This window comes from Haliotis cracherodii, unplaced genomic scaffold (genome assembly GCF_022045235.1).
Source record: "Haliotis cracherodii isolate W230 unplaced genomic scaffold, xgHalCrac1.p SCAF_37, whole genome shotgun sequence".
In the NCBI taxonomy this organism is placed as follows: Eukaryota; Metazoa; Mollusca; class Gastropoda; order Lepetellida; family Haliotidae; genus Haliotis; species Haliotis cracherodii.
Genome location: NW_027266294.1, coordinates 1,762,508 through 1,788,806, shown reverse-complemented (window position 1 = coordinate 1,788,806; position 26,299 = coordinate 1,762,508). Strand labels below are relative to the sequence as shown.

Genomic DNA, 26,299 nt, shown 5'->3' with positions numbered 1-26,299 from the left:
TTTGGAGATGTCACAGAGGGGTTTGACTTTGGAGATGTCACAGGGTGGGTTTGACATTGGAGATGTCACAGGTGGGTTTGACATTGGAGATGTCACAGAGGGGTTTGACTTTGGAGATGTCACAGAGGGGTTTGGCTTAGGAGATGTCACAGAGGGGTTTGGCTTAGGAGATGTCACAGAGGGGTTTGGCTTAGGAGATGTCACAGAGGGGTTTGACATTGGAGATGTCACAGGGTGGGTTTGACTTTGGAGATGTCACAGGGTGGGTTTGACATTGGAGATGTCACAGAGGGGTATGACTTTGGAGATGTCACAGAGGGGTTTGGCTTAGGAGATGTCACAGAGGGGTTTGGCTTAGGAGATGTCACAGAGGGGTTTGGCTTAGGAGATGTCACAGAGGGGTTTGACTTTGGAGATGTCACAGAGGGGTTTGGCTTAGGAGATGTCACAGAGGGGTTTGGCTTTGGAGATGTCACAGAGGGGTGTGACTTTGGAGATGTCACAGAGGGATTTGGCTTAGGAGTTGTCACAGAGGGGTTTGACATTGGAGGTCAAAGGGTGGGTTTGACATTGGCGATGTCAGAGGGTGGCTGAGTAAGGAGATGTCACATCGGGGCTCGGCTTTGGAACAGAAAGCATAAGATGACCAGCCTGGTACTGAGAGAGTTCAGACCGGGAGACTGCGGCAGAGTTGAGGTGGTCTGAGACTGCGGCAGAGTTGAGGTGGTCTGAGACTGCGGCAGAGTTGAGGTGGTCTGAGACTCCGGCAGAGTTGAGGTGGTCTGAGACTGCGGCAGAGTTGAGGTGGTCTGAGACTCCGGCAGAGTTGAGGTGGTCTGAGACTCCGGCCGAGTTGAGGTGGTCTGAGACTCCGGCCGAGTTGAGGTGGTCTGAGACAGCAGCAGAGTTGAGGTGGTCTGAGACAGCAGCAGAGTTGAGGTGGTCTGAGACTGCGGCAGAGTTGAGGTGGTCTGAGACTCCGGCAGAGTTGAGGTGGTCTGAGACTGCGGCAGAGTTGAGGTGGTCTGAGACTCCGGCAGAGTTGAGGTGGTCTGAGACGGCGGCAGAGTTGAGGTGGTCTGAGACTCCGGCCGAGTTGAGGTGGTCTGAGACTCCGGCCGAGTTGAGGTGGTCTGAGACTGCGGCAGAGTTGAGGTGGTCTGAGACTCCGGCAGAGTTGAGGTGGTCTGAGACTCCGGCAGAGTTGAGGTGGTCTGAGACAGCAGCAGAGTTGAGGTGGTCTGAGACTGCAGCAGAGTTGTGGTGGTCTGAGACTCCGGCCGAGTTGAGGTGGTCTGAGACTCCGGCAGAGTTGAGGTGGTCTGAGACTCCGGCAGAGTTGAGGTGGTCTGAGACTGCGGCAGAGTTGAGGTGGTCTGAGACTCCGGCAGCGTTGACGTGGTCTGAGACTCCGGCCGAGTTGAGGTGGTCTGAGACTGCGGCAGAGGTGAGGTGGTCTGAGACTCCGGCAGAGTTGAGGTGGTCTGAGACTCCGGCAGAGTTGAGGTGGTCTGAGACTGCAGCAGAGTTGTGGTGGTCTGAGACTCCGGCCGAGTTGAGGTGGTCTGAGACTCCGGCAGAGTTGAGGTGGTCTGAGACTCCGGCAGAGTTGAGGTGGTCTGAGACTCCAGCAGAGTTGAGGTGGTCTGAGACTGCGGCAGAGTTGAGGTGGTCTGAGACTCCGGCAGCGTTGACGTGGTCTGAGACTGCGGCAGAGTTGAGGTGGTCTGAGACTCCGGCAGAGTTGAGGTGGTCTGAGACTGCGGCAGAGTTGAGGTGGTCTGAGACTTCGGCAGAGTTGAGGTGGTCTGAGACGGCGGCAGAGTTGAGGTGGTCTGAGACTCCGGCAGAGTTGAGGTGGTCTGAGACTCCGGCCGAGTTGAGGTGGTCTGAGACTGCGGCAGAGTTGAGGTGGTCTGAGACTCCGGCAGAGTTGAGGTGGTCTGAGACTCCGGCAGAGTTGAGGTGGTCTGAGACAGCAGCAGAGTTGAGGTGGTCTGAGACTGCAGCAGAGTTGTGGTGGTCTGAGACTCCGGCCGAGTTGAGGTGGTCTGAGACTCCGGCAGAGTTGAGGTGGTCTGAGACTCCGGCAGAGTTGAGGTGGTCTGAGACTCCGGCAGAGTTGAGGTGGTCTGAGACTGCGGCAGAGTTGAGGTGGTCTGAGACTCCGGCAGCGTTGACGTGGTCTGAGACTCCGGCCGAGTTGAGGTGGTCTGAGACTGCGGCAGAGGTGAGGTGGTCTGAGACTCCGGCAGAGTTGAGGTGGTCTGAGACTCCGGCAGAGTTGAGGTGGTCTGAGACTGCAGCAGAGTTGTGGTGGTCTGAGACTCCGGCCGAGTTGAGGTGGTCTGAGGCTCCGGCAGAGTTGAGGTGGTCTGAGACTCCGGCAGAGTTGAGGTGGTCTGAGACTCCGGCAGAGTTGAGGTGGTCTGAGACTGCGGCAGAGTTGAGGTGGTCTGAGACTCCGGCAGCGTTGACGTGGTCTGAGACTGCGGCAGAGTTGAGGTGGTCTGAGACTCCGGCAGAGTTGAGGTGGTCTGAGACTCCGGCAGAGTTGAGGTGGTCTGAGACTCCGGCAGAGTTGAGGTGGTCTGAGACTCCGGCAGAGTTGAGGTGGTCTGAGACTCCGGCAGAGTTGAGGTGGTCTGAGACTCCGGCAGAGTTGATTCACACAGCTGGGAAGAGTCACTGAAAGGGACATACAATATGCACACGTCCATCTCCCGCGGCCTCAGTCAACAAAAGTTGCACACCCTTTACTTTGATACTTATCAACGTCTCATTATGTCAGTCAGAAGGGGCGTAATAATATTACCATGGCAACGTGTATAATACACTTACAGACAGACAGACAGACAGACAGACAGACAGATTTATTTCGTATGTGTGGCCATGAGGCCGATAGTACAATGACATTTTGTTGTTGGAAAGTTGGTCGTGGAGCACCACTTGTATACTGATTAGATCGTAGCTGAATAGATGTACACAGTTTTATTAATATTCAATGTATCATCCCTCTTTCAAATATCTTATAAAAATTGCAAGTCTGAGGAGAATGTGACTATTTTTGCTGTTCATTAACTATACACATTTTCTTTGTGATGGATACGTGTCATCACAGTTAGACATGTGTTTGACTTAGGATTATTATCTTTGGATTATACACCTTCAGTTATGAAGTAAAGGGAGAGATGAACAGGTCAATAGCCCTTAATGTTATGCTGTTGTCCTAAGTTAAGCAAGTCTACATGTTCCACAGACGGAACTTCCCATATCACTGGTCCATTGGCTCCTGTTTCATGTAATTGTAGCTGTTTGTTTTTTATCAAAATTATATGTTTTCAGAGACTTAGTGAAATTAGTCTACTCTCTTCCTGCCTAGCTATTGTTCTGACAGCGAGTTCCTGATATATAATGAATTTCCGAGAGATGTAGATATTTAATTTCATATCTTATTCGCAAATAGTATGCCGTTACGTAAACTGCAATCAAATAGAATAATGTGAACTACGTAATGTCGGAGATACATGTACGTATGCTATTTGTATAACGGTAAACATTCGACGCGAAAAACAACCTGATAACACAAGAAGCAGGCGCACGCACGCACGCACGCACGCACACGCACACGCACACGCACACAGACGCGCCTTTGTGACACTAATGGGAAAAACGAACAAATTTGACCTAATTTTCTTTAATTGTTTAAGCATCAACCAAGTGAACAGTAATTTACGCTGTTTCGATATCACATATAAATGTGAAATATGTGATTGAAATAAATATTTTGGAAAGCCACAATATGAGAAGGGTCGTTCGTTTATATTGATATGACGAGACGCGCACACACATCAAACACTCGAGCAGAGCCACTCAGTTGTCGATAAAACATGGGATCGGTGATTTAGAATGTGAACATTGTATTGAATTTATACTCAATGTTGTTTGTTTATCTAGGACAAGACGAACAGCTGACTGGCATCAATGTTATATAAATCAAATAATTTAAAATTAACACCCTACATCCCAACCAAATACCTTTTTCTCCAAATATGTATATTTACTATCATACGAATGTGATATTTTCATATTATTTAACAAGCTGATATAAAAGCCCTGGGAGGCACTTGTTTTATGAAATGTACGTGGATTACTCGTTATGATTCTCCGAACATATTGTGCATGTGTAACGGTTTTTCTTAGACGATCTATATTAGAGACTTTTAGAAAAAGAAATAATCTGTATGAAATCCCGAGGCATCAAGATAAAACAATTGACAAACAAGTCAAGAGTGAAGGAGGATGTGCTCGTACTTCGTTGTTAATCACCGCGCCTATGAAGCACCTAGCGGCACTGCTGTTCTGTCAGTCAAACTATCAAAACATCAAGAATATACAAACATGTCTTCTAATAGCATGTATATGTATATGTATTGAGAAAACAACAATTAGAATTTACGTCAAGGGTTTTATCTTTATTAAAATAAATTTATGAAAATACATGACGCATTAACCACCAATATAAATATAAATATGTTTGTTGATTAACGCCGCACTCGGCAATATCTCAGTTTAGTACCTGGCAATTCAGTGATTGATATGAGCAATGACGCAAGATGACACGCAATCAACCGAGTCACCGAGTCATCGAGTCATCGAGTCATCGAGTCACCGAGTCACCGTGTCATCGAATCACCGAGTCACCGAGTCACCGAGTCATCGAGTCACCGTGTCACCGAGTCACCGAGTAACCGAGTCACCGAGTCATCGTGTCACAGTGTCACCAAGTAACCGAGTCACCGAATAACCGAGTCAATGTGTCACCGAGTCACCGAGTCACCGAGTCATCGAGTCACCGAGTCACCGAATAACCGAGTCACCGAGTCATCGAGTCATCGAGTCATCGAGTCACCGTGTCACCGAGTCACCGAGTAACCGAGTCACCGAGTCACCGAGTCATCGTGTCACAGTGTCACCGAGTAACCGAGTCACCGAATAACCGAGTCAACGTGTCACCGAGTCACCGAGTCATCGTGTCACCGAGTCATCGAGTCATCGAGTCACCGAGTCATCGAGTCATCGAGTCATCGAGTCACCGAGTAACCGAGTCACCGAGTCACCGAGTCATCGAGTCACCGAGTCACCGAGTCATCGAGTCACCGAGTCACCGTGTCACAGTGTCACCGAGTAACCGAGTCACCGAATAACCGAGTCAACGTGTCACCGAGTAACCGTGTCACCGAGTAAACGTGTCACCGAGTCACCGAGTCACCGAGTCACCGAGTCACCGTGTCACCGAGTCACCGAGTCACCGAGTCACCGAGTCCGACTGAATGAACCACAAAGCCGCTTCTTACAACCAGGGACAATTCCACCCCGACATCCTTACACGACACGATGTAAACAATGTTAAATAAACAACGTATGTTGTTCAAGGCTTGGTAGATATTATGCTGTTATTATGTGCATGCATATCCTTTCAATGAAACACCAAGTGTTATCTAATGGCTGCTTACATATTTATAAGACATTCAAATAATAAAATTATTAAAACAAAAAACATAAATATTTAAAATTAATGTGCAGCATGGGATGTCGATGTAATTATTCTCCCGACCTGCATCGTAAAGAAACCCAAGTTCACCCGTGGACACGTGGTTACATAGAAACGTTACGTCAGCATCCCGAATCAGCCAGACAGTCTCGGTGTTGTGTGGGAAGTCAGTTAAATGGCCATTAGTTGTTGCCGACAGACGCTGATGTTTTCAAGGTGTAGTTATATAATTGGTTACAGCGTGTATCATCGACTGAAATGGAACGATTCATGAAAAATAATCACAAGTTATTTGTCCGCACGAGCTGGTATGACAGGAAATCACGGCAGTGATGTGAACACGATCTGTGGAAGACAGTCAATTAATGTTCACTAGTCGCTCATGACTTTCCTGTCAATCAACGTGACTTCTACTAAGATAAAATTAACTATCACAGCTGTTTCACCATGTCTTTGATTTGAATAGTTTTGTCAGCATCATTTAGTGTCACAGTTCTGCTAAACAAACAGTCATTGAAATTTAGCAGAACTGTAGAATGTGACACTTTATGACAAACAGTAATTGATATTCAGCATAACTGTAGAATGTGACACTATATGACAAACAGTCATTGATATTTAGCAGAACTGTAGAATGTGACACTATATGACAAACAGTCATTGATATTCAGCAGAACTGTAGATGTGACATTATATGACAAACAGTCATTGCTATGTAGCAGAACTGTAGAATGTGACACTATATGACAAACAGTCATTGATATTTAGCAGAACTGAAGAATGTGACACTATATGACAAACAGTCATTGATATTTAGCAGATCTGTAGAATGTGACACTATATGACAAACAGTTATTGATATTTTGCAGAACTGTAGATGTGACATTATATGACAAACAGTCATTGTTATGTAGCAGAACTGTAGAATGGGACACTATATGAGAGACAGTCACTGATATTTAGCAGAACAGTGGATTGTGACGCTATATGACAGAGAGTCATTGATATTTAGCAGAACTGTAGAATGGGACACTATATGACAAACAGTCATTGATATTTAGCAGAACTGTAGAATGTGACACTATATCAATGACAATGAGTCGGGGGTACGGGTGCCCCAGTCGTCTAAGGCGCCTCGATTCGCTGTGCAGAGGCGTCCCTTGGACACGCCAGAAACCTATGATTGTGGATTCGAACTCCGGTTCGCCCCGATTATGTTTCTAGGTTTGTCAGCACCAAACTCGTGCTCGTGGGTTTCACCGAAGTGGTAAACGTCTAAGACCTGCATCACTTCGGGCTTTCTTCCCACATTAAGCTGACACGCCGTGATATAACTGGAATACTGTTAAAAGCGGCGTTAAATCCAACTCACCACAATGACAAACAGTCGTTACAAAAGATAATGAGAGGCATAAAAAACGCAAATCAGGATAAGTTGTCAGATATGATTTTTATTTTTGAAAACATTTCATATAAAGGGATAGGAGATGTGAAATGACGTCTCTCCACCGTCTGAGATGACGTCCAACAGCTGCCCGACGTTGACGATGCAGGCGATGTGCATGGGTATGGACCTGTCCATGATAGCAAGGTGACGTCAGAGTGTCCGGTCACTGATCGATCTTCCCATCCTTCCTTTTATTGCATCAGCAGTATCTCCTGGTGTCCTGAAGCGACCCCTAGGATGGCTGACAACGATGTACTGGGCCTGTCCTTATGACGTCACATGAGGCGCTCCCGGACGTGGATGTTCTTGGACACCTCCAGTTGCCCAGAGACGTTGCGGCCGGAGACGTTGCTGCAGCCTCGTAACGGTCGGCCGAGGGACGTGGAAAGGATTAGCAACATCTTTCTGTGTCCGGTCAGCTTGGAGCATTCCTATCGCTTGGTTCCTATTGGCGTTGGTCAACCGTGGCATTGTGAATGTGAATGGTAGCCGTTTTTTAACCTATCCTTTTATATTGCATAATTGTACATTATGCATGTGCACCATGTTTTTTTGTTCATCCGACAGCATTGTTATCAAAGATGTTCCTCATGGAGATATCACATCCTTATGTTTGAAAACTTGAGATTCGAACCTAACCATCGGAGCTATGCAGTTGTTAACAATGTGTTTTCAACATGCTTTAGTTTGGGCAAAACCAAAAGCTGTAAAACGTACTTAGTGACAGGAAAAACAGTTTGCGTTTTTAATGCTTCTTAGTCTACAATAAATCCGTGAAGATCCCGGTTAGAATAGGTCTTCAGCAACCCATGCTCGTCGTAAGAGGCGACTAGCGGGATCGGGTGGTTAGGCTCGCTGACTTGGTTGATGCATGTCATCGAATCCCAATTGCGTGGATCGATGCTCATGATGCGAATCACTTGATTGTCTAGTCCCGACTCGATTATTTACAGACCGCCGTCATGTCGCTGGACTATTGCTGCGTGCGGCGTAAAACATCAGACAGAGGCCTGTACATCACGTGACATTTACACAGACGCAAGGTTCGCGGGAAATGGTGGAGGTAAAAAGTGACGTTTGCGCGAGTGAATGTGTCTACAAGCAGCATTCCTTCATATGGATGAACTAGGTATAATTGTGTAGTCGCATCTGTAGATTAGAGTAGTTTTCAGGACTCGCGAGGATTCTGGGTAAGAATGTAAGTCCTGAGCAACCTGTGCTGGTCGTAAGAGGCGACTTCATGGATAGGGCGGTCAGGTTCATCGCATGTCATCTATGCTCAGTCACTGGATTGTCTGGTCCAGATTAGATTATTTACAGAGCGCCGCCATGTAGCTGGAATATTGCTGAGTGCGGTGTTAAACAACAAACAAACAAACAAACAAAACAGCTGGTCTTCATCACGAAAGTCAAGCTTTCACGATAGGTGAACTTTTATACCAGAGATTTTCTGGGTTGAGTGAGTGAGTGAGTGAGTTGGGTTTAACGCCGCTTTTAACAGTATTCCAGTTATATCACGGCGTGTCGGCATTACGTGGGAGGAAAGTCGGAAGTGATGCAGGTCTCAGTCGTTTACCACTTTGGTGAAACCCACGAGCACGGGTATGGTGCTGACAAACATAGAAACATAATCGAAGCAAACCGGGAATCGAACTTCTGGGTTGATATCAAACTCAAACACCATTAATGGAGTTCATGCTTAAGACAAATATGAATGTGACAATATGACAAATACGGTTATGAAAACGGTATCCTTTTATATTAACTACATACACATTATACTCTGGATATTTGAGTAACAAGCCTCGAAAGGCGACACATAATATATTCTTATAATATATTCATAATATAATCAGATATGTTATTTTGCATACGTATAACATGTACAAAGAAATAGCCTATATACTTAGTATATATGTCAAGGTAATACAAGTACATTTACAACAACACTGTACATAATCCGAACTGTAGAATCACGAGAACAAATAAATGGGCGTGGCCTTGCCAGTAAATGGGGTTGGTATTTGACGTGACGTATTGTCCGTATTTGACGTGACGTACTGTCGGTATTTGACCTGACGTACTGTCCGTATTTGACGTGACGAATTGTCCGTATTTGACCTGACGTACTGTCGGTATTTGACCTGACGTACTGTCCGTATTTAACGTGACGTACTGTCCGTATTTGACCTTACGTACTGTCCGTATTTGACCTGACGTATTGTCCGTATTTGAGATGACGTATTGTCCGTATTTCACCTGACGCACTGTCCGTATTTCTGTACAAACAGCTGTTTTGTATCACCTCAACTTACTACCCTTCCTGTAATTCTGCGGCGTCAGGCTTGGTGGTGTTATTATCGACTAATGAGGATATTTCGCTGTGTTGTGTCTTTTGATTATCGTTTTCAGTGTGATATGTAGAATCTCGTTCCAGCTCATCTATCAACATATTAATATCTCGTATATGTTTGGGTTTCTCTGTGTCCCATGACCTATACGCGGCCGCGTTTTCTCGCAGCTCTCTTGCGTGGAGGCTGATATTGCTAGCTGCTTCCGCCGGAATGATAGTGAGGCTGGTAAAAAGCGCCGGTTCAACCGGAAGTTGGGATCTTCCATGAAGTGCTGCCGCCCCCAGAGTAACAAGAGATGACACCAAGAAGAAGCAGCCTGAAATATAAGGTCAATTTGAGGTCAGTAATACCGCCCGTGGGGTACCTATGGTAGAGTGTGTTCCTTGCACCCTAATGCTTGTCAGACCCGTGGGGACCCGGGGTAGAATGTGTCCCTTGCACCCCATTGCTGGGCAGCCCCGTGGGGACCTGGGGTAGAATGTGACCCTAGCACCCTAATGCTGGGCAGCCCCGTGGGGACCTGGGGTAGAATGTGTCCCTTGCACCCCATTGCTGGGCAGACCCGTGGGGACCCGGGGTAGAATGTGTCCCTTGCACCCCATTGTTGGGCAGCCCCGTGGGGACCCGGCGTAGAATGTGTCCCTTGCACCCCATTGCAGTCCGTGTTATATAGTTTACAAGGATGTGTTAAGGGACATTGGACGCTCATTCTCCTGAAGTCCAGATTGGCAGATATCATCACTTAAAACCAACATGTAAATTCGTTCTCCCTATTGTTAACCTGCAGGTCCCCGCAGTGTAGACGTACCTGACACCATGAAGCTGACGTCGTAACTGGCCCCGATGTCGATGATGAATCCTGGAAAGAACAGACACTCATATAATGGGAAAGCACCACTCCATACGTTCAACTGGCAACAGTCTACATCACGTCGTTTAAATGACTTATAGTCAGTAATCACGGATATAAGATATAACTTCCTGTATTTTGTCTGTTTGTTTGTTTATCGCTCTCACCAATATTCCTGGTACATGACGGCGGTGTTATTGGTATACTCTACAAGAACTCTACAAGAAGAAATGTCAGAAAAATCGTTTCTTTTTCCAAAATTATTCCAGCTCTGTAACAACGGTTTGTAAATAGATTCTGAAACAGAACCCAGTGACTGACATCATGAGCATCGATCCACGCATTTGGGCTGGGAACAATTTTATTTGAAACAATTTTTTTTCAGTCAGAGATCCAAGACAAAGAACTTTGCAGACAACGAGCAAATCCTTTCGTCAAACAATTATTTTTCCAGGATTTTCAGCGACAGATTTCTTTAAGAAAATAATAAATTGTTTTTCAACTGCGTCGTCTTACCTGCAATGGGAGGTCCAACCAGGTATCCTGAACCAAGGACGAATGTCCCCACTCCGATAGCTGCTGCCAGATTGTCCACGCCCACTAGCTCCACCGTGAGGGGGCTCAGTAGCACCATGGGACTTGCTAGATAGAAGCCCAGTATTGAGGAATATATCATCTGTCCCAGATAGGTGGCGCTGTACAGCGGGAACAAGAATGTGGCTACCGTCGCCATTCCTAGACACCCCATGTGTAAAATAAGCCCGTCTACTTCCTGTTTCGTCACAACAAGTCCCGTGAGAACTCGTGCAACCAACGAGAATCCGCCCATTCCTGTGAAGAGTGCGGCCGCTGATTCGGGAGAAGTTCCTTTACTTTGGGCATAAAATGGAAGGTGAAGGTAAATCGCGGACTGGGCGAGATTCCACGAGAATATACTAACACAATACAAAGCAAAGGCTTTGTTCTGGAATATAAGAACATACCGCTGCCAAGCGTCGCGGGCAGATTCTCTCAAGGTTTGGTTTTCATTTTTGAGACGTTTCTTTTTCAGAATCCTTTCCAACTTGGTCGGGCGGAACAACATCCCACACGCGCACATGTTGGCGCCCACACCGCCCATGAGGAGGAAGGTCCCGCTGAGGCCGTAGTTGTCGACGAAGAGGCGGATGACGGGTCCGCCACTGAAGAGGCCGAGTGCGGCACCAGTCATTGAGACACCGGCTGTGATTCCTAAGTACTTCTTGAAGTTGTACCCTAGACTGACGACAGCAGCGCAATAACTGAAGCCGGTCCCCGCACCTGTTGACAGTGAGTGAGTGAGTGAGTGAGTAGACATTTACAGCTGAGTGCGAAATAAGGTACTCCGGAAGCGCTCGTTAAATCATCATCATCAAAATCATCATCATATATCATCATCATCATCATCATCATCATCGCTTTCATCATTATCGAATCCCTAGTTCACAACATGCACGCCTCTTCCAAACATCGGACCCACGCTTGAACTGAATGTACAAGGAAAGAGTTGATCTTACTATGTTCATTGAAACCTTGAAATCGTAATCATCACTCACGCGACTAACATCGTGGACAACGTGCTTCAGAGTCATTGGGTAAAGTATATACATTGTTGCTAACACCCGGAGCATAGCGAACTCATGACGATAGCTCGGTTGTAGACGCACCTGCAATGACGCCGTATGTGATGAGAAGGACGTCGATGCTGTGGACGAAGGCGGAGCTGGTGAAGCCGACGAGGATGAGGATGCCGCCGATGATGGTGCAGATGCGGCAGTTGTAGCGGTTGATCACCAAGCTCGCCACAGGGCCTTCAGACGAGAGACGTGGACCAGTTTAAACGTCAGTTTGTGAGTGAGTGAGTGAGTGAGTGATATATAAACAAAGGTGCTCTGATATTAATGTACACACGTGGTTAAATACGACCGCCTCTATGGTCTAGTGGCAGAGCGTCCGCCCGGAGAGCGGAAGGTCCGGGGTTCGATCCCCGGACACGTCATACCAAAAGACGTTAAAAGATGGTACTTGTTGTTACCCTATCTGGCGCTCGGCATTAAGGGGCTAAAACAAGTACTGGTCGGCTCGGAGTCAGTATACTGTGTCTGAGTGGGGTATTCATGTTAAACTGTGGCATGGTATCTCAGTGGCACTATAAATCGACATCAGTACAAGCAGCCACACACACCCACGTGCATGCACGTCACTATATAAGTGCAATAATCTTGGACGCGACGTTAAACCCAATTTCATCTCATCTGATCTCGTGGTTAAATCATTTATGAAATATAATTGGTATGACAGTTTTTGGTATTACCCCGTACACTGCACAGTAGAACATTGATTATAACAAGTGTCAAAATATATATCCGAGGGGTGCAGTAAATGACTTAACGGCTCTGTAATTAGCAGTATTAATGTTAGAATCGATAGGCAAACAACGTCTTTTTAAGATATTTTTACAACCTTTATGAAAGATGAAGAAACAGAATCCACAACATAGGAACAGCACGTGTCTTTATGATGGGGAAAGATACACATTTGCCATACATTACTAGTCTTATGTCTGCCACAGAGCGGGATCACGATTGATGATAAACATTCAATCTGGAAATACCTTGTGCCCCGTCTTAAAGGGACTAAGCCCCATTTTCCCTCACAACTGACAATGTCTAGACCTAGAACGGGCATCAGGCCAAGGGGTCCCCCTTTAAACTTCTCAACCTGTCAGGCACATCATGCTGGAGTGGAGGGCTCCCACCCACGACGTCTTGGCGTTGTCGTCGTGGTAGACGTCCAGGAGGGCGACGTGGATGATGCCGACGGTGTAGGCGAACCAGCCGGACAGCAGGAAGGCCACGAAGCATGACCCCAGAACCACCCACGACCAGCCTTTGTCCATCACGGAGCGGGTGGAGAGGGAACCTGCGGAGAATAGAGTGAGTGAGAGGGTTAGTGAGTGAGTGAGTGGGTTAGTAGGTGAGTGAGTGAGTGGGTTAGTGAGTGAGTGAGTTAGGTTTAACGCCGCTTTTAACATAATTCCAGTTATATCACGGCGTGTCAGCTTAATGTGGGAGGAAAGCCCGAAGTGATGCAGGTCTCAGACGTTTACCACTTTGGTGAAACCCACATGCACGGGTATGGTGCTCACAAACCTAGAAACATAATCGGGGCGAACCGGGATTCGAACCCACAATCATAGGTTTCTGGCGTGCCCAAGGGACCCAACTCTGCACAGCGAATCGCGGCGCCTTAGACGACTTGGCCACCCGTAACCCCATTGAGTGAGTGAGTGAGTGAGTGAGTGAGTGAGTGAGGGGTGTGGGTGTTTGAGTGGGGGAGGTTAAACGCCACTTTGAACAGCTATAATACGGAGTGTCAGTTTGATGTGGGGGAAAATCCCGACATGATGCAGATCTTAGAAATTTGCGACGTAGGGGAAATCCACCAGCCTGGTATGGCACTGACAAACCAAGAAACAAAAAATCATAATCAGGGCGAATGTTTGTGTGGCACTAGTTGTATTTTGGTAAAAGACACGAGGCCAGTGTGGGGCACTCAATATGCATATTGTGGGGGCGGTCTCCATCAATATAAATGAAATTTGAATAGTAAATTTATGTGCTGAAAGGAATGTCAAATGAAATTGGCCCGAAGTATCCAATGTTTTTCTAAATGGATCCCATACAAGGCTCCGACTGGCTTGTGTGGTAGGTGAGTGAGTGAGTGAGTTTGATTTTACGCCGCTTTTAGCAATATTCCAGCAATATCACGGCTGGGGACACCAGAAATAGGCTTCACACATTGTACCCCTGTCGGAAATCGAACCCTGGACTTCGGCGTGACAAGCGAACGCTTTACCCACTAGGCTACCCCAACACCCCTTGTGTGGCATGATACCCCGTGGCATGGGGTGCTGTGTCCAGTCACGGGTTTGTCTGGTCGGAGTCGATTATGTACAGGCGGCTGGGATATAGCTGGACAGGAATGCGACACAAAACAACCGTCTCTCTCTCATTCAATAGGAATCATACCTATTAGGCAGTTTGAATAGTGTTGTGCATTTAAGTGGATGGTGAAGAAAGTGACGTGCCTATTTCAGATAACAAATGACGACGACGACGACGATGCAGGTGATTGTGTGACGTGAATAACGCGTAAGAGGCCAGGAGACTGGGAATGATGGCACAGAAACATTGCCTGTATAAATAGGACTACATATCATAACTTCCCCCATTACAGCGCTAGCAATGTCGCCTGTCTACAGGCAGACCACTTCAGCTACGATCAATACCATCGCGAACTCACATACCTTCATGTGCGCTGTTGCATGTACACATTAGTATAAATGAGATTTTTATTATTTACCTTCTAGCGAAACAAAATATAGAACTGGAACTAATGTTGTGTCATAAAACTCCAAGTGGTAAAATTGCAGCTGCGCCCAGTGTTATCTTTATATCAACATTAACTTGTTCCAACACCAGGCAGGTCACTGCGTGCTGGGTGAACGAGGTCTGTTTGCTGAGATGGCAGTCACACGATCCCCCATCAGCTGACTTGGATTACGAGGAGATTAAACAAGGTTTGCTCAACATGAAACCTTTGAGTGTTCTTGAAACGTATTCTCAAGTATGCAAATAGTCTAATTTCCGAGCAGGCCGGATCAGTGACACAAGGACGGATGGAAAGCGGCGACAAAGTCGATCTGCTTCTCGTGTACTTCTAGTAAGTGTCTAGTTCATCAATAGTGATCCAGAAGGACAATGGTTAGTGTTCCAAATTAAGCACACAGCAAGCTAGTAATTAGCGACAATTTTGCAGCACTAACGGAGGTGTTCCAGCAGTAACAAAATCTTTAAGAAATAAAGGAGCTGTTCTCACACTAACGCAGTGTTTAAGCTCTAATGTTTTAATACTGACTCCATGTTCAAGCACTTCCGGGGCTGTTCTGACACTAAATATGCCGTTATGCCAGCACTAACGGAGTGTTCAAGTGCTAACGGAGGTGTACAAGCACTAGCGCAGTGTTCAAGCACTAACGGAGGTGTTCAAGGATTAACGAAGTGTTCAAGTTCTAACGGAGGTGTTCAAGCACAAATGCCGTATTTAAGCACTAATGGAGATGTTAAAGCACTAATGTCGTATTTAAGCCCTAACGGAGGTGTGCAAGTACTAACGCGGTGTCCAAGTACTAACGGAGGTGTTCAAGCACCAATACCGCCTTTAAGTACAAACGGAGGTGTTCAAGTTCTAACGCATTGTTCAAGTTCTAACGGGGGTGTTCAAACACTAATGTCGTATTTAAGCACTAACGGAGGTGTTCAAACACTAATGTCGTATTTAAGCACTAACGGGGGTGTTCAAGCACCAATACTGTTAAAACACTAATGCCGTCTTTGAGCACTGACGGAGGTGTTCAAGGACTAATACCGTATGTAAGCCCTAACGGAGGTGTTCAAGTACTAACGGAGGGGTTCAAGTACTAACGGACGTGTTCAAGCACCAATACCGCCTTTAAGTACTAACGGGGGTGTTCAAGTTCTAACGCATTGTTCAAGTGCTACCGGGTTATTCAAACACTAATGCTGTCTTTAAGCACGAACGGGGGTGTCCAAGCACTAATGTCGTCTTTAAGCACTAACGCAGTGTTCAAGTACTAACCGGGGTGTTCTGACACTAACGCCATGTTCCAAAAGTAATGTTCTAGCAGTAAGTAGCCCGTGGTTCTCTGGACCACAGTTCACCCGGATTAGTATCTGACAATCAACAATGACTTCCGCAACGTGATATGTTTTCTCGATATGCACACTGGACTGCTACTGCATGTTTGCCAGTGAAACATAACACCACTCCTAAAAACAGAGTGGTCGAAAAACCGTGCAGTCACTGTAAATATATGTGGCGGTTGAGATTAACGTAGATACTTGAAGATCATATCGAAAAGAAACGTTGTTTTTCATGTAAACCCGGGACACGGAGTGGGGTTGGTGAGTGAGTGAGTGGACAGGGGAGTGAGTGGATTGGTGAGTGAGTGAGAGAATTGGTGAATGAGGGAGTGAATGCGTGGATTGGTGAGTGAGTGATTGGATTGGTGAGTGGGTGAATGAGTGGGTTGGTGAGTGAATGAATTGGTGAGTGGACTGGTGAGTGAGTGAGAGAATTGGTGAGTGAGTGAGTTGGTTGGTAAGAGATTGGAGTGGTGAGTGAGTGAGTTGACTGGTGAGTGAGTGATTGGATTGGTGAATGTCTGAGTGGACTGGTGAGTGACTGATTGGATTGGTGAGTGAGGGAGTGAGTGGATTGATGAGTTAGTGAATGAGTGGACTGGTGATTGAGTGAGAGCATTGGTGAATGAGTGAGTTGCTTGGTAAGAGATTGGAGTGGTGAGTGAGTGAGTTGACTGGTGAGTGAGTGATTGGATTGGTGAATGTCTGAGTGGACTGGTGAGTGACTGATTGGATTGGTGAGTGAGGGAGTGAGTGGATTGGTGAGTGAGTGAGAGGATTGTCGAGTGCGAGTGAATTTGTTAGTGAGACTGAATTGGTGAGTGGGTGAGTGGATTGGTGAGTGGACTGGTGAGTGAGTGAGATAATTGGTGAGTGAGAGATTGGATTGGTGAGTGGGTGAATGAGTGGGTTGGTGAGTGAATGAATTGGTGAGTGGACTGGTGAGTGAGTGAGAGCATTGGTGAGTGAGTGATCATGAGTGAATTGGCGAGTGAGAGTGAATTTGTGAGTGAGTGGATTGGTGAGTGAGAGTGAATTTGTGAGTGAGTGGATTGGTGAGTGTGTGTGAATTGGTGAGTGCGTGATTGGATTGGTGAGTGTGTGAGTGGACTGGTGAGTGAAAGAGTGGATTTGTGACTAAAATGAGTAAATTGGTGAGCGAGGAGACTGGTGTGTGAGTGAGTGAGTAATTTGATGAGTAACAGTCCATATCATTTATTGCAGTTGTGCTCACTGCGCCGTTAAACAGATCATCAGATCGTCGTACAATTGCTGACATGTTGCTGATGATGGTTGAACCATACATGCAGCTACATCCAACATGTCAGAGAATCATACCAAGTATTACTTTACACCCACACCCATGTAATCACGTGACACATAAACACATTAATGTCTAGTTGAACTCAGCAGTCTTGCAGATTCATCTAAGTTTTTGCATGGCTCGGGTTTGTGTTCAACACATTTGGACCAAAATATATCTTGAAACGACTTCCTTGAATCGACATCATTAACAACAAGTTGGTCAATCAACGTTCTTAAAGATTTACAGAAATGTCTTAAAATGAGAGAACACATATAAGCACGTCGGAAAAGCTTGCTCACAACTCACTGTTCAGAACGGGGTCCCGCTGCCTTGCTAATTACCGAGGCGGAAGGGAGGCAACTCGTGTTACATAATCACAATGAGCTAGCAACATCTTACTCGCCGCGCTGCGTATTCAAAACAAAAGAAATGCTTCAAAGACGTACAAATATAACCTTTTTCCGAAGGCTGAATAAACCGCCAACGTGGTTCAAGAACCAAGTGAATTGTTACTTGTGTACTGTCAACAGAAGGATTGATTTAGATGCTGAGGTGATAGTTCCAACTCAAAGGCGGTTCTCTTTGCTGTTTGATTGGATTAAGGTTCGATTAAAAACATCTCGGGTAATCCTCATGTATGTAAGTTTCTCTTACTAAACCTCCACTCGGGTTGTGGTGGGTAATCCTCATGTATGTAAGTTTCTCTTACTTAACCTCCACTCGGATTGGGGTGGTCGCATTGATATTCTGTCGTAAGTTTGCATAGGGGTCAGGGGTTACTTCCGAGGCGTATTAAGACGACTACAGTGGTTGTCATGGATGACCCATAAACAGACAAGGCCATGCTCTTGCCACCTGGTCACTGAATCTCTAGCGTGTGAGTGAGGTGATTGTGTTCTGAGCAATATTCCAGCAATATTCCGGCAATACTCCAGCAATATTCCAGCAATATTCCAGCAATACTCCAGCAATATTCCAGCAATATTCCAGCAATATTCCAGCAAAACTCCAGCAATACTCCAGCAATATTCCAGCAATATTCCAGCAATATTCCAGCAATACTCCAGCAATATTCCAGCAATATTCCAGCAACATCATGACAAAGGATATACACACGGGGTGTTGATCCTGGGTCTCAGGCGCGAGGAGCGAATGCTTGAACACATAGGTTACCTCTCCACCCTCTCCAACCTTCACAAATGTATACATACACTCTTAAATAAATGAAATCCACAGGTAGTATGTTGTTTATTGTACCTGACTACACAAACAATCCGGTATATAAATTGGATATATGTCATTGGATAATGTTGGTGGCCTGATAGTCGACAAACGGTGCGTCAAAACGCAGCCATTGTCGATTTGCAATGTCTTAAAGGGCATTGTCATGGAGGAAAACAGTAAATCAAAATGCACGTGCAAGTTATGGCATTCGTAACTCGTGGTAGTGGCTATAAAAAGGCAAGCATAAGCCAATAATTTGTCATTCAATTTTCAAGTTCGAAAATATCGAGACTCAGCGCTGCCGATCGGAACATCGCCATAGGATGTATCCAAATCGGGGAATCGCAGTCTTCTGTTGCATGAATCTTCAACGTCCACCACAGCACCATTTGCCAAATGTGTGACCGATACGCACAGTTCAATTCCACAGCCGACCGTCCGAGAACCGGCCGACCAAGAGTTACCACCCCTGCACAGGATCGCTACTTTCGACTTTCGAAATCTGTGCCATAGATTTTTTTTAAGAAAAATTGGATTTTCAACGATTATGAAGTGTATGTTTATGCTTAAGTTATGTTTAAGTTTAAGTTATCTATGGTTGATAGTATCAAAGTAAACATGTTTCTTGTTGTCATCGTCACGTGACCCATGCCAGCAACCAGGTAATCGTAATCAGTAGCCGTCATAGCTGGAATGTTGTTGAGTGCGACGTTAAACAACAAATAAACAAACAACCATAATCAGTGTTTAATGAGTTTTTCTGAAGATAAATATCGGCATGAATGGACCATCACCCGAAACCACAATCCTTCTTCAGTGAGTGTGTGAGTGAGTATGGTTTTACGCCGCTTTTAGCAATATTCCAGCAACATCACGGCGGGGAACACCAGAAATGGGCTTCAGACATTGTACCCATGTCGGGAGTCGAACCCGGGTCTTCGGCGTGACGAGCGAACGCTTTAACCACTAGGCTACCCGACAACCCTCCTTCCTGACGATAATTGCGGTATTGCCATAAACAGTATTATGGCTGAACTTTACTGACTTGAAAGTGCTATTATAAAGAAAGGTTATTAAAATCCAATCTTATAATCTCGATTCCTGTCTGCGTGAAGCCCTCAAAACGCCACCCTAAGGAGGTCGTGTTAGATGAACTTTCTTATCAGCCAATCAGCGCCGAGTCTTCTAAATTCATATACATGTATGATTTCTGCATATCAAAAACGAATCCGAAAGTTCTGAATGTATATACATATATATATATATATATATATATATATATATATATATATATATATATATATATATATATATATATATATATATATACTACTCAAAAAAAGTTAAGGGTCAAATAATTTATTGCCAGTAAAATTTCAGATTTCATATGCTGGTGTAAATAAAAGACACAGTAACAGTTGCCAATCACTGCTGCACAAGAGCGGCAAAATCATTCAACAGTGGCGACATCGGTACAAACGGCCGACCACTGGTGAATAACAGGGGGTCAAAGACACACGTCACACAGAGTAATGCCATGTCAATAGCGAGTAAAACCGCCCCTTGAGCCTAAGCATGCAACACATCGTTGTCGCATACTGTCAATTAAGCGTCGAAAGAACTGTTGGGGGATAGCCTGCCACTCTGCTTGAAGGAACTGTGTCCGTTCTTGCAGATTTACAGGTTGACGTTGACTGTTTGCCACACGTCTACCCAACTCGTCCCAGGCGTGTTCAATCGGTGCCTAATCTGGTGAGAACGCTGGCCAATCCATTCGTTGCACACCGTTTTGTGCCAAGAAATCAGCTACCACCCGAGCACGATGAGGTCTGGCGTTGTCGTCTTGCAAAATGGCGTCACGTCAAATTTGACGAAGTGCAGGAAGAACAAGGGGCTGAATAATCTCGTCCCTATACCGGATTCCTGTCAGATTACCCTGAACGACGTAGATGGGTGTCCGGTGGTGAACAGAAATTCCAGCCCACACATCACTGAGCCTCCACCATATCTGTGACGTTGTCTGACGTTGACGTCGGCAAACCGTTCCTCAGGACGACGATAGACACGAATCCTGGCATCGTTGAACTGCAGTGCAAACCGGGATTCGTCTGTGAAGAGCACTCTCTGCCAGTCAGGACGTGTCCAGCGTCTGTGACGTCTACACCAGTCTGCACGTGCTCTATGATGATGTTGCAGAAGAGGCCGAACTGCTTGGTGCCGTGACCGGATGTTGTTTGTTCGTAGTCGGTTACGGATTGTCTGGTCAGACACTTGGGTTCCTGTTGCAAGGCGCAGTTCATCTCTAAGATGTCTTGCTGTGACAGTTCGTTGACGCAATGCCAGGTTTGTGACATACCGGTCTTCACGTTGTGAAGTTGACCTGGGTCTTCCAGAACGAGGGTGATTCTGAATGGAATTGGCCATTTGAAATCTCTGCCACAGTCTACCAATCACACTTTGGCTGCAACCGATTCTCTGGGCAACATTTCTCTGACTCAGACCGTCCTGAAGCCATGCAATGGCTCTTCCACGATCAACAAGGCCTAGCTGACGTCGAGTCATGTTCAACATTCAAGTCGGATGAAACATGTGACTCGTACAGAATCGTTCGCGGAATTTAAGCAAAAACGGCACATGGTGCACGTGCATTTCATTAATGATGAGGCAAGGATGAGTAAATGTTGTGTTCGATCGCCGTGATCGACGTCACTGGATGTCAGTTTTTGTTAGATTTTGACATTTCTCAAAGCAGCTGATGCACCCAGAAACTCGTTTAATCTCCATGATTTGCACATGATCCTTCAATTTGATTCGCGTATCTTCAATTCTTTTCAAAACATTTCTCAAAATACAACCAAGTGTGTGTACACAATGATTTACATTTTGATACTCTCGTAATGGTGTGACCCCTAACTTCTTTTGAGTAGTATATACATAAGAAAAGGTACGTTGTATAAATTGTGTTTAGAAAGTAAACACATACAAGACATGTGAGGTCTAAACATGTTCAGCAATGTGTTTCAATCCTAAACGGAATACACATGGTATGTTCGATCTAAACACGTGTACGATCTCAACACATGAAATGATCTATCGTCTCACGACCTACGAACACCACCTAAACATAACATCCCTATATTTCTAAACATATTTCAGCTGTATGACTTTTATCAGTCCCACCGTGTTTTCCTACCATATAGATACCCAATCCAAACCTGCATAGTGAGTGAGCGAGTTGGGTTTAACGCCGTTTTTAACAGTATTCCGTTATGTCACAGCGTGTCAGCTTAAGGCGGAAAGTGCGAAGTGATGCAGGTCTCAGACGTTTACCACTTCGGTGAAACCCACGAGCACGGGTATGGTGCTGACAAACATAGAAACGTAATCGGGGCGAACCGAGTTTCGAACCCACAATCATAGGTTTCTGGCGTGCCCAAGGGACGCAACTCTGCACAGCGAATCGCGGCGCCTTAGACGACTGGGCCACCCGCGGCCACAATTCAGTATTCTCTCAAAGATTCCAGCCCGAAAAGTTCACAGAAAGTTGCATGATGGAAACTGTAGTTCATATATGTAAAGACAAGTGTTTGGAGAAGTGAATCGTGTTACAATCTTCCTGGGATTACGAGTCATGTACAGTTTGGCAGGGTTGTTGGTGCGGTGTGTTCCGAATGGGAATCTATTAGAACACTAGGGGACAGCTCTGTGTGGAGTGAGTGAGTATGGTTTTACGCCGCTTTTAGCACTATTCCAGCAATATCACGGCGGTGGACACCAGAAATGGGCTTCACGCATTGTACCCATGTCGGGAATCGAACCCGGGTCTTCGGCGTGACGAGCGAACGCTTTAACCACTAGGCTACCCGACCGCCCCCTCTGTGTAGAGATAAGTCAGTAGAAAAATCGCTGATAGGAAACTGCACAGGGGTACAGTTACTGTCGCTACGATGCCGCTCCTGGTGCCTTTCTACATCAGATAATCTACACCGGTATTTAGGTACCAGTATCAATGTTCTCTCCCTATCCCTTAAATACATAATTATCACTTCGAGTTCAAACGCGGTTTTTTTCTTATTTTATTTTTGTTTGAAAACAGGTTTCGCCCACGATTTTACGTAAACTCGTCACAAGCCCACGTGACAATGATCCACTTTCTATTTCCGCCATGAAGCAAACCCCATCGTATTGTACACATTGATTGTCGAGATCCCTGGGGCGTATCTAGGACATAATTGACATTTGGAACAATGAAAACTAGTGCATTAAAAAAATAAAAAATGTAAGAAATATAGTGTTTCGAAAATGAATGTTTATTGACGTATGAAAGTATGTCGGAGTGGTTTCAGCAACACATCGTAATTATCGTCATGCCAGATGGTCGCAGTTGTTTGTATGTAAATATTTCTAAATATCAAGCGCCATCTGGTATGGTGACGATATATACTACTCAAAATTTGATAAGGATCGTAGATATTTTTCTTAATAAAAAAACAAAATAACTGCATAACTGGCAATATTGTGTTCAAGTGAAATCAAAAACGTCTCCAACACACGTGCACGTGCATTTCATGCCATGGGAAATGCGTTTCACATCACAGTTTATGCTTTTGCTACCATTGCACGATTTCCAATCAGGCAACAGTGTCTGATTCATTCTGAAACTGTAAACTCAATTGAGTGTTTACACTACGTTTATCTACGCAATGCCCCCTCAACGTGTAAGGCGTCGCCTGACGACAGAACAACTGGGCAGATGTATTGGAATGCTTGATGCTGGCTATTCACAACGTGACGTTGCCAATGCACTAAACGTCAGCCAGAGCGTTGTAAGCAGGGCCTGGTCCCGACAGCAAAATTTTGGTACAGCAGCACACCGACATGGGGGTGGTCGTCAGAGGTCGACAACCCAACGCCAAGATCATTTTGTGGCTCTTCAGGCACGACGTCATCCCTTCTGGACAGCAACCAGCCTACGTAACGACCTCCTGAACGCCTCGGGGGTGAATGTGTCCACTCAGACGATACGGAATCGTCTTTACAATGCAGGTCTCTACTCGAGAAGGGCATGTGTCCGAATCCCCCTGACTGTTCGACACCGGCGGGAGCGATTGGAATGGGCTGAAGATCATGTCACTTGGACACGGAACGATTGGGTTCCAGTTCTGTTCACCGATGAGTCCAGGTATTGTTTGGACTTTACAGACAGGAGGCAGCGGGTGTGGCGACGACAACGTGAACGTTTCCATGATGCCAACATCAGTGAACATGACCGTTATGGTGGTGGTTCCATCATGGTCTGGGGTGGAATCAACAGAGATGGAAGGACAGATCTTCATGTCCTGGAGAGAGGAACAATGACGGGGGTGAGGTACCGGGATGAGATCCTCGATGTGTACGTCAGACCCTACGCTGGTGCTGTTGGCCCTGAGTTCATCCTGATGGATGATAACGCCCGTCCTCATCGCGCCAGGGTGGTTGAGCAGTACCTTGAGCAGGAGACAATTGTCCGCATGGATTGGCCAGCGCGCTCGCCGGACTTGAACCCGATTGAGCATGTCTGGAACATGCTGCAGGTTGCCCTTTCACGCACAACCCACGACTTTGGCAGAGCTCGGACATGCCCTCGTGGAAGAGTGGAACAACCTTTCCATTGGGAACATCCGAGTGCTTATTGACAGCATATCTCGACGTTGTCAGGCCGTCATTGATGCAAGGAGAGGTCATACTCGATATTGACACTTCATCGACTAAGTGTAATGATGGACTATCCCTCATAACTGTGTAATTCTTTCTCTTGTTTGCTGTTAACATTTTTTAATGAAATGCCTTTTGGTGTTTGCAGATTTCAAACATTCCATATTGATACAAGTTCATGCCGTTCATGAATTTTCATTCATAACATGATTAAACACGTTTCTGAGTCAGAGTCATGTCTTTTGTTATGTTTGTGGTAACTAACACACATATCACCTAGTGATCCTTATCAAATTTTGAGTAGTATATATGATTTCATGAGCCAACATATGCAGCCCAGGTCTAATAGACAAATGTATATAAATACAGAGAGAGAGAGACAGGGAGAGGGAGAGCGAGAGAGAGAGACAGACAACCAGACAGACAGGGAGAGAGCGAGAGAGAGAAGGAGAGAGAGAGACAGACAATCAGACAGACAGGGAGAGAGCGAGAGAGAGAGGGGGGAGAGAGACAGAAAATCAGACAGACAGGGAGAGAGGGAGAGAGAGAGAGGGAGAGAGAGACAGACAATCAGAGAGACAGGGAGAGAGCAAGAGAGAGAGGGAGAGAGAGAGACAGACAATCAGAGAGACAGGGAGAGAGCGAGAGAGAGAGGGAAAGAGAGAGAGACAGACAATCAGACAGAGAGAGAGCGAAAGAGAGAGGGAAAGAGAGAGACAGACAATCAGAGAGACAGGGAGAGAGCGAGAGAGGGAGAGAGAGAGACAGACAATCAGAGAGACAGGGAGAGAGCGAGAGAGAGGGAGAGAGAGACAGACAATCAGACAGACAGGGAGAGAGCGAGAGAGAGAGGGAGAGAGAGACAGACAATCAGACAGACAGGGAGAGAGCGAGAGAGAGAAGGAGAGAGAGAGACAGACAATCAGACAGACAGGGAGAGAGCGAGAGAGAGAGGGAGAGAGAGACAGACAATCAGACAGACAGGGAGAGAGCGAGAGAGAGACAGACAATCAGACAGACAGGGAGAGAGCGAGAGAGAGGGGAGAGAGAGAGACAGACAATCAGACAGACAGTGAGAGAGCGAGAGAGAGAGTGAGAGAGAGAGCGAGAGAGAGAGACAGACAACCAGACAGACAGGGAGAGAGCGAGAGAGAGAATGAGAGAGAGAGACAGACAATCAGACAGACAGGGAGAGAGCGAGAGAGAGAGGGGGGGAGAGGGGGGGTCTAATAGACAAATGTATATAAATACAGAGAGAGAGAGACAGGGAGAGGGAGAGCGAGAGAGAGAGAGACAGACAACCAGACAGACAGGGAGAGAGCGAGAGAGAGAAGGAGAGAGAGAGACAGACAATCAGACAGACAGGGAGAGAGCGAGAGAGAGAGGGGGGGAGAGAGACAGAAAATCAGACAGACAGGGAGAGAGGGAGAGAGAGAGAGGGAGAGAGAGACAGACAATCAGACAGACAGGGAGAGAGCAAGAGAGAGAGGGAGAGAGAGAGACAGACAATCAGAGAGACAGGGAGAGAGCGAGAGAGAGAGAGGGAGAGAGAGACAGACAATCAGAGAGACAGGGAGAGAGCAAGAGAGAGAGGGAGAGAGAGAGACAGACAATCAGAGAGACAGGGAGAGAGCGAGAGAGAGAGGGAAAGAGAGAGAGACAGACAATCAGACAGAGAGAGAGCGAAAGAGAGAGGGAAAGAGAGAGACAGACAATCAGAGAGACAGGGAGAGAGCGAGAGAGGGAGAGAGAGAGACAGACAATCAGAGAGACAGGGAGAGAGCGAGAGAGAGGGAGAGAGAGACAGACAATCAGACAGACAGGGAGAGAGCGAGAGAGAGAGGGAGAGAGAGACAGACAATCAGACAGACAGGGAGAGAGCGAGAGAGAGACAGACAATCAGACAGACAGGGAGAGAGCGAGAGAGAGGGGAGAGAGAGAGACAGACAATCAGACAGACAGTGAGAGAGCGAGAGAGAGAGTGAGAGAGAGAGCGAGAGAGAGAGACAGACAACCAGACAGACAGGGAGAGAGCGAGAGAGAGAAGGAGAGAGAGAGACAGACAATCAGACAGACAGGGAGAGAGCGAGAGAGAGAGGGGGGGAGAGGGGGGGTCTAATAGACAA

The 26,299-nt window shown here is 46.2% G+C and overlaps 2 protein-coding genes across 4 annotated transcripts in view; both read right to left on the bottom strand.

Annotated features, from left to right (window-relative positions):
- Positions 1-605: 605 nt before the first annotated feature.
- On the bottom strand, positions 606-2,720 carry LOC139477888 (mucin-2-like). Its single transcript, XM_071260320.1, has one exon. It carries the CDS (start codon positions 2,718-2,720, stop codon positions 606-608), a length of 2,115 nt encoding a protein of 704 aa, XP_071116421.1.
- A 6,548-nt stretch (positions 2,721-9,268) lies between these two features.
- LOC139477923 (monocarboxylate transporter 12-like) overlaps positions 9,269-26,299 on the bottom strand; it is a 33,815-nt gene continuing 16,784 nt past the window's right edge. For 2 of the 3 annotated variants that reach the window (XM_071260372.1, XM_071260371.1), the window contains exons 2-6: positions 12,945-13,145; positions 11,891-12,034; positions 10,722-11,504; positions 10,164-10,214; positions 9,269-9,671 (exon numbers count right to left, since the gene is read on the bottom strand). In XM_071260372.1, the coding sequence (XP_071116473.1) occupies positions 9,316-9,671; positions 10,164-10,214; positions 10,722-11,504; positions 11,891-12,034; positions 12,945-13,122 (1,512 nt within the window). In that variant the 5' untranslated portion in view covers positions 13,123-13,145 and the 3' untranslated portion in view covers positions 9,269-9,315. Of the gene's footprint in view, positions 9,672-10,163; positions 10,215-10,721; positions 11,505-11,890; positions 12,035-12,898; positions 13,146-26,299 lie in introns of those variants that run through there. The other variant, XM_071260373.1, reaches the window with a different exon arrangement.

Coding starts and splice junctions, on each gene's coding strand:
- LOC139477888 (XM_071260320.1), bottom strand. CDS start 2,720: ATGGACGTGTGCATATTGTATGTCCCTTTCAGTGACTCTTCCCAGCTG.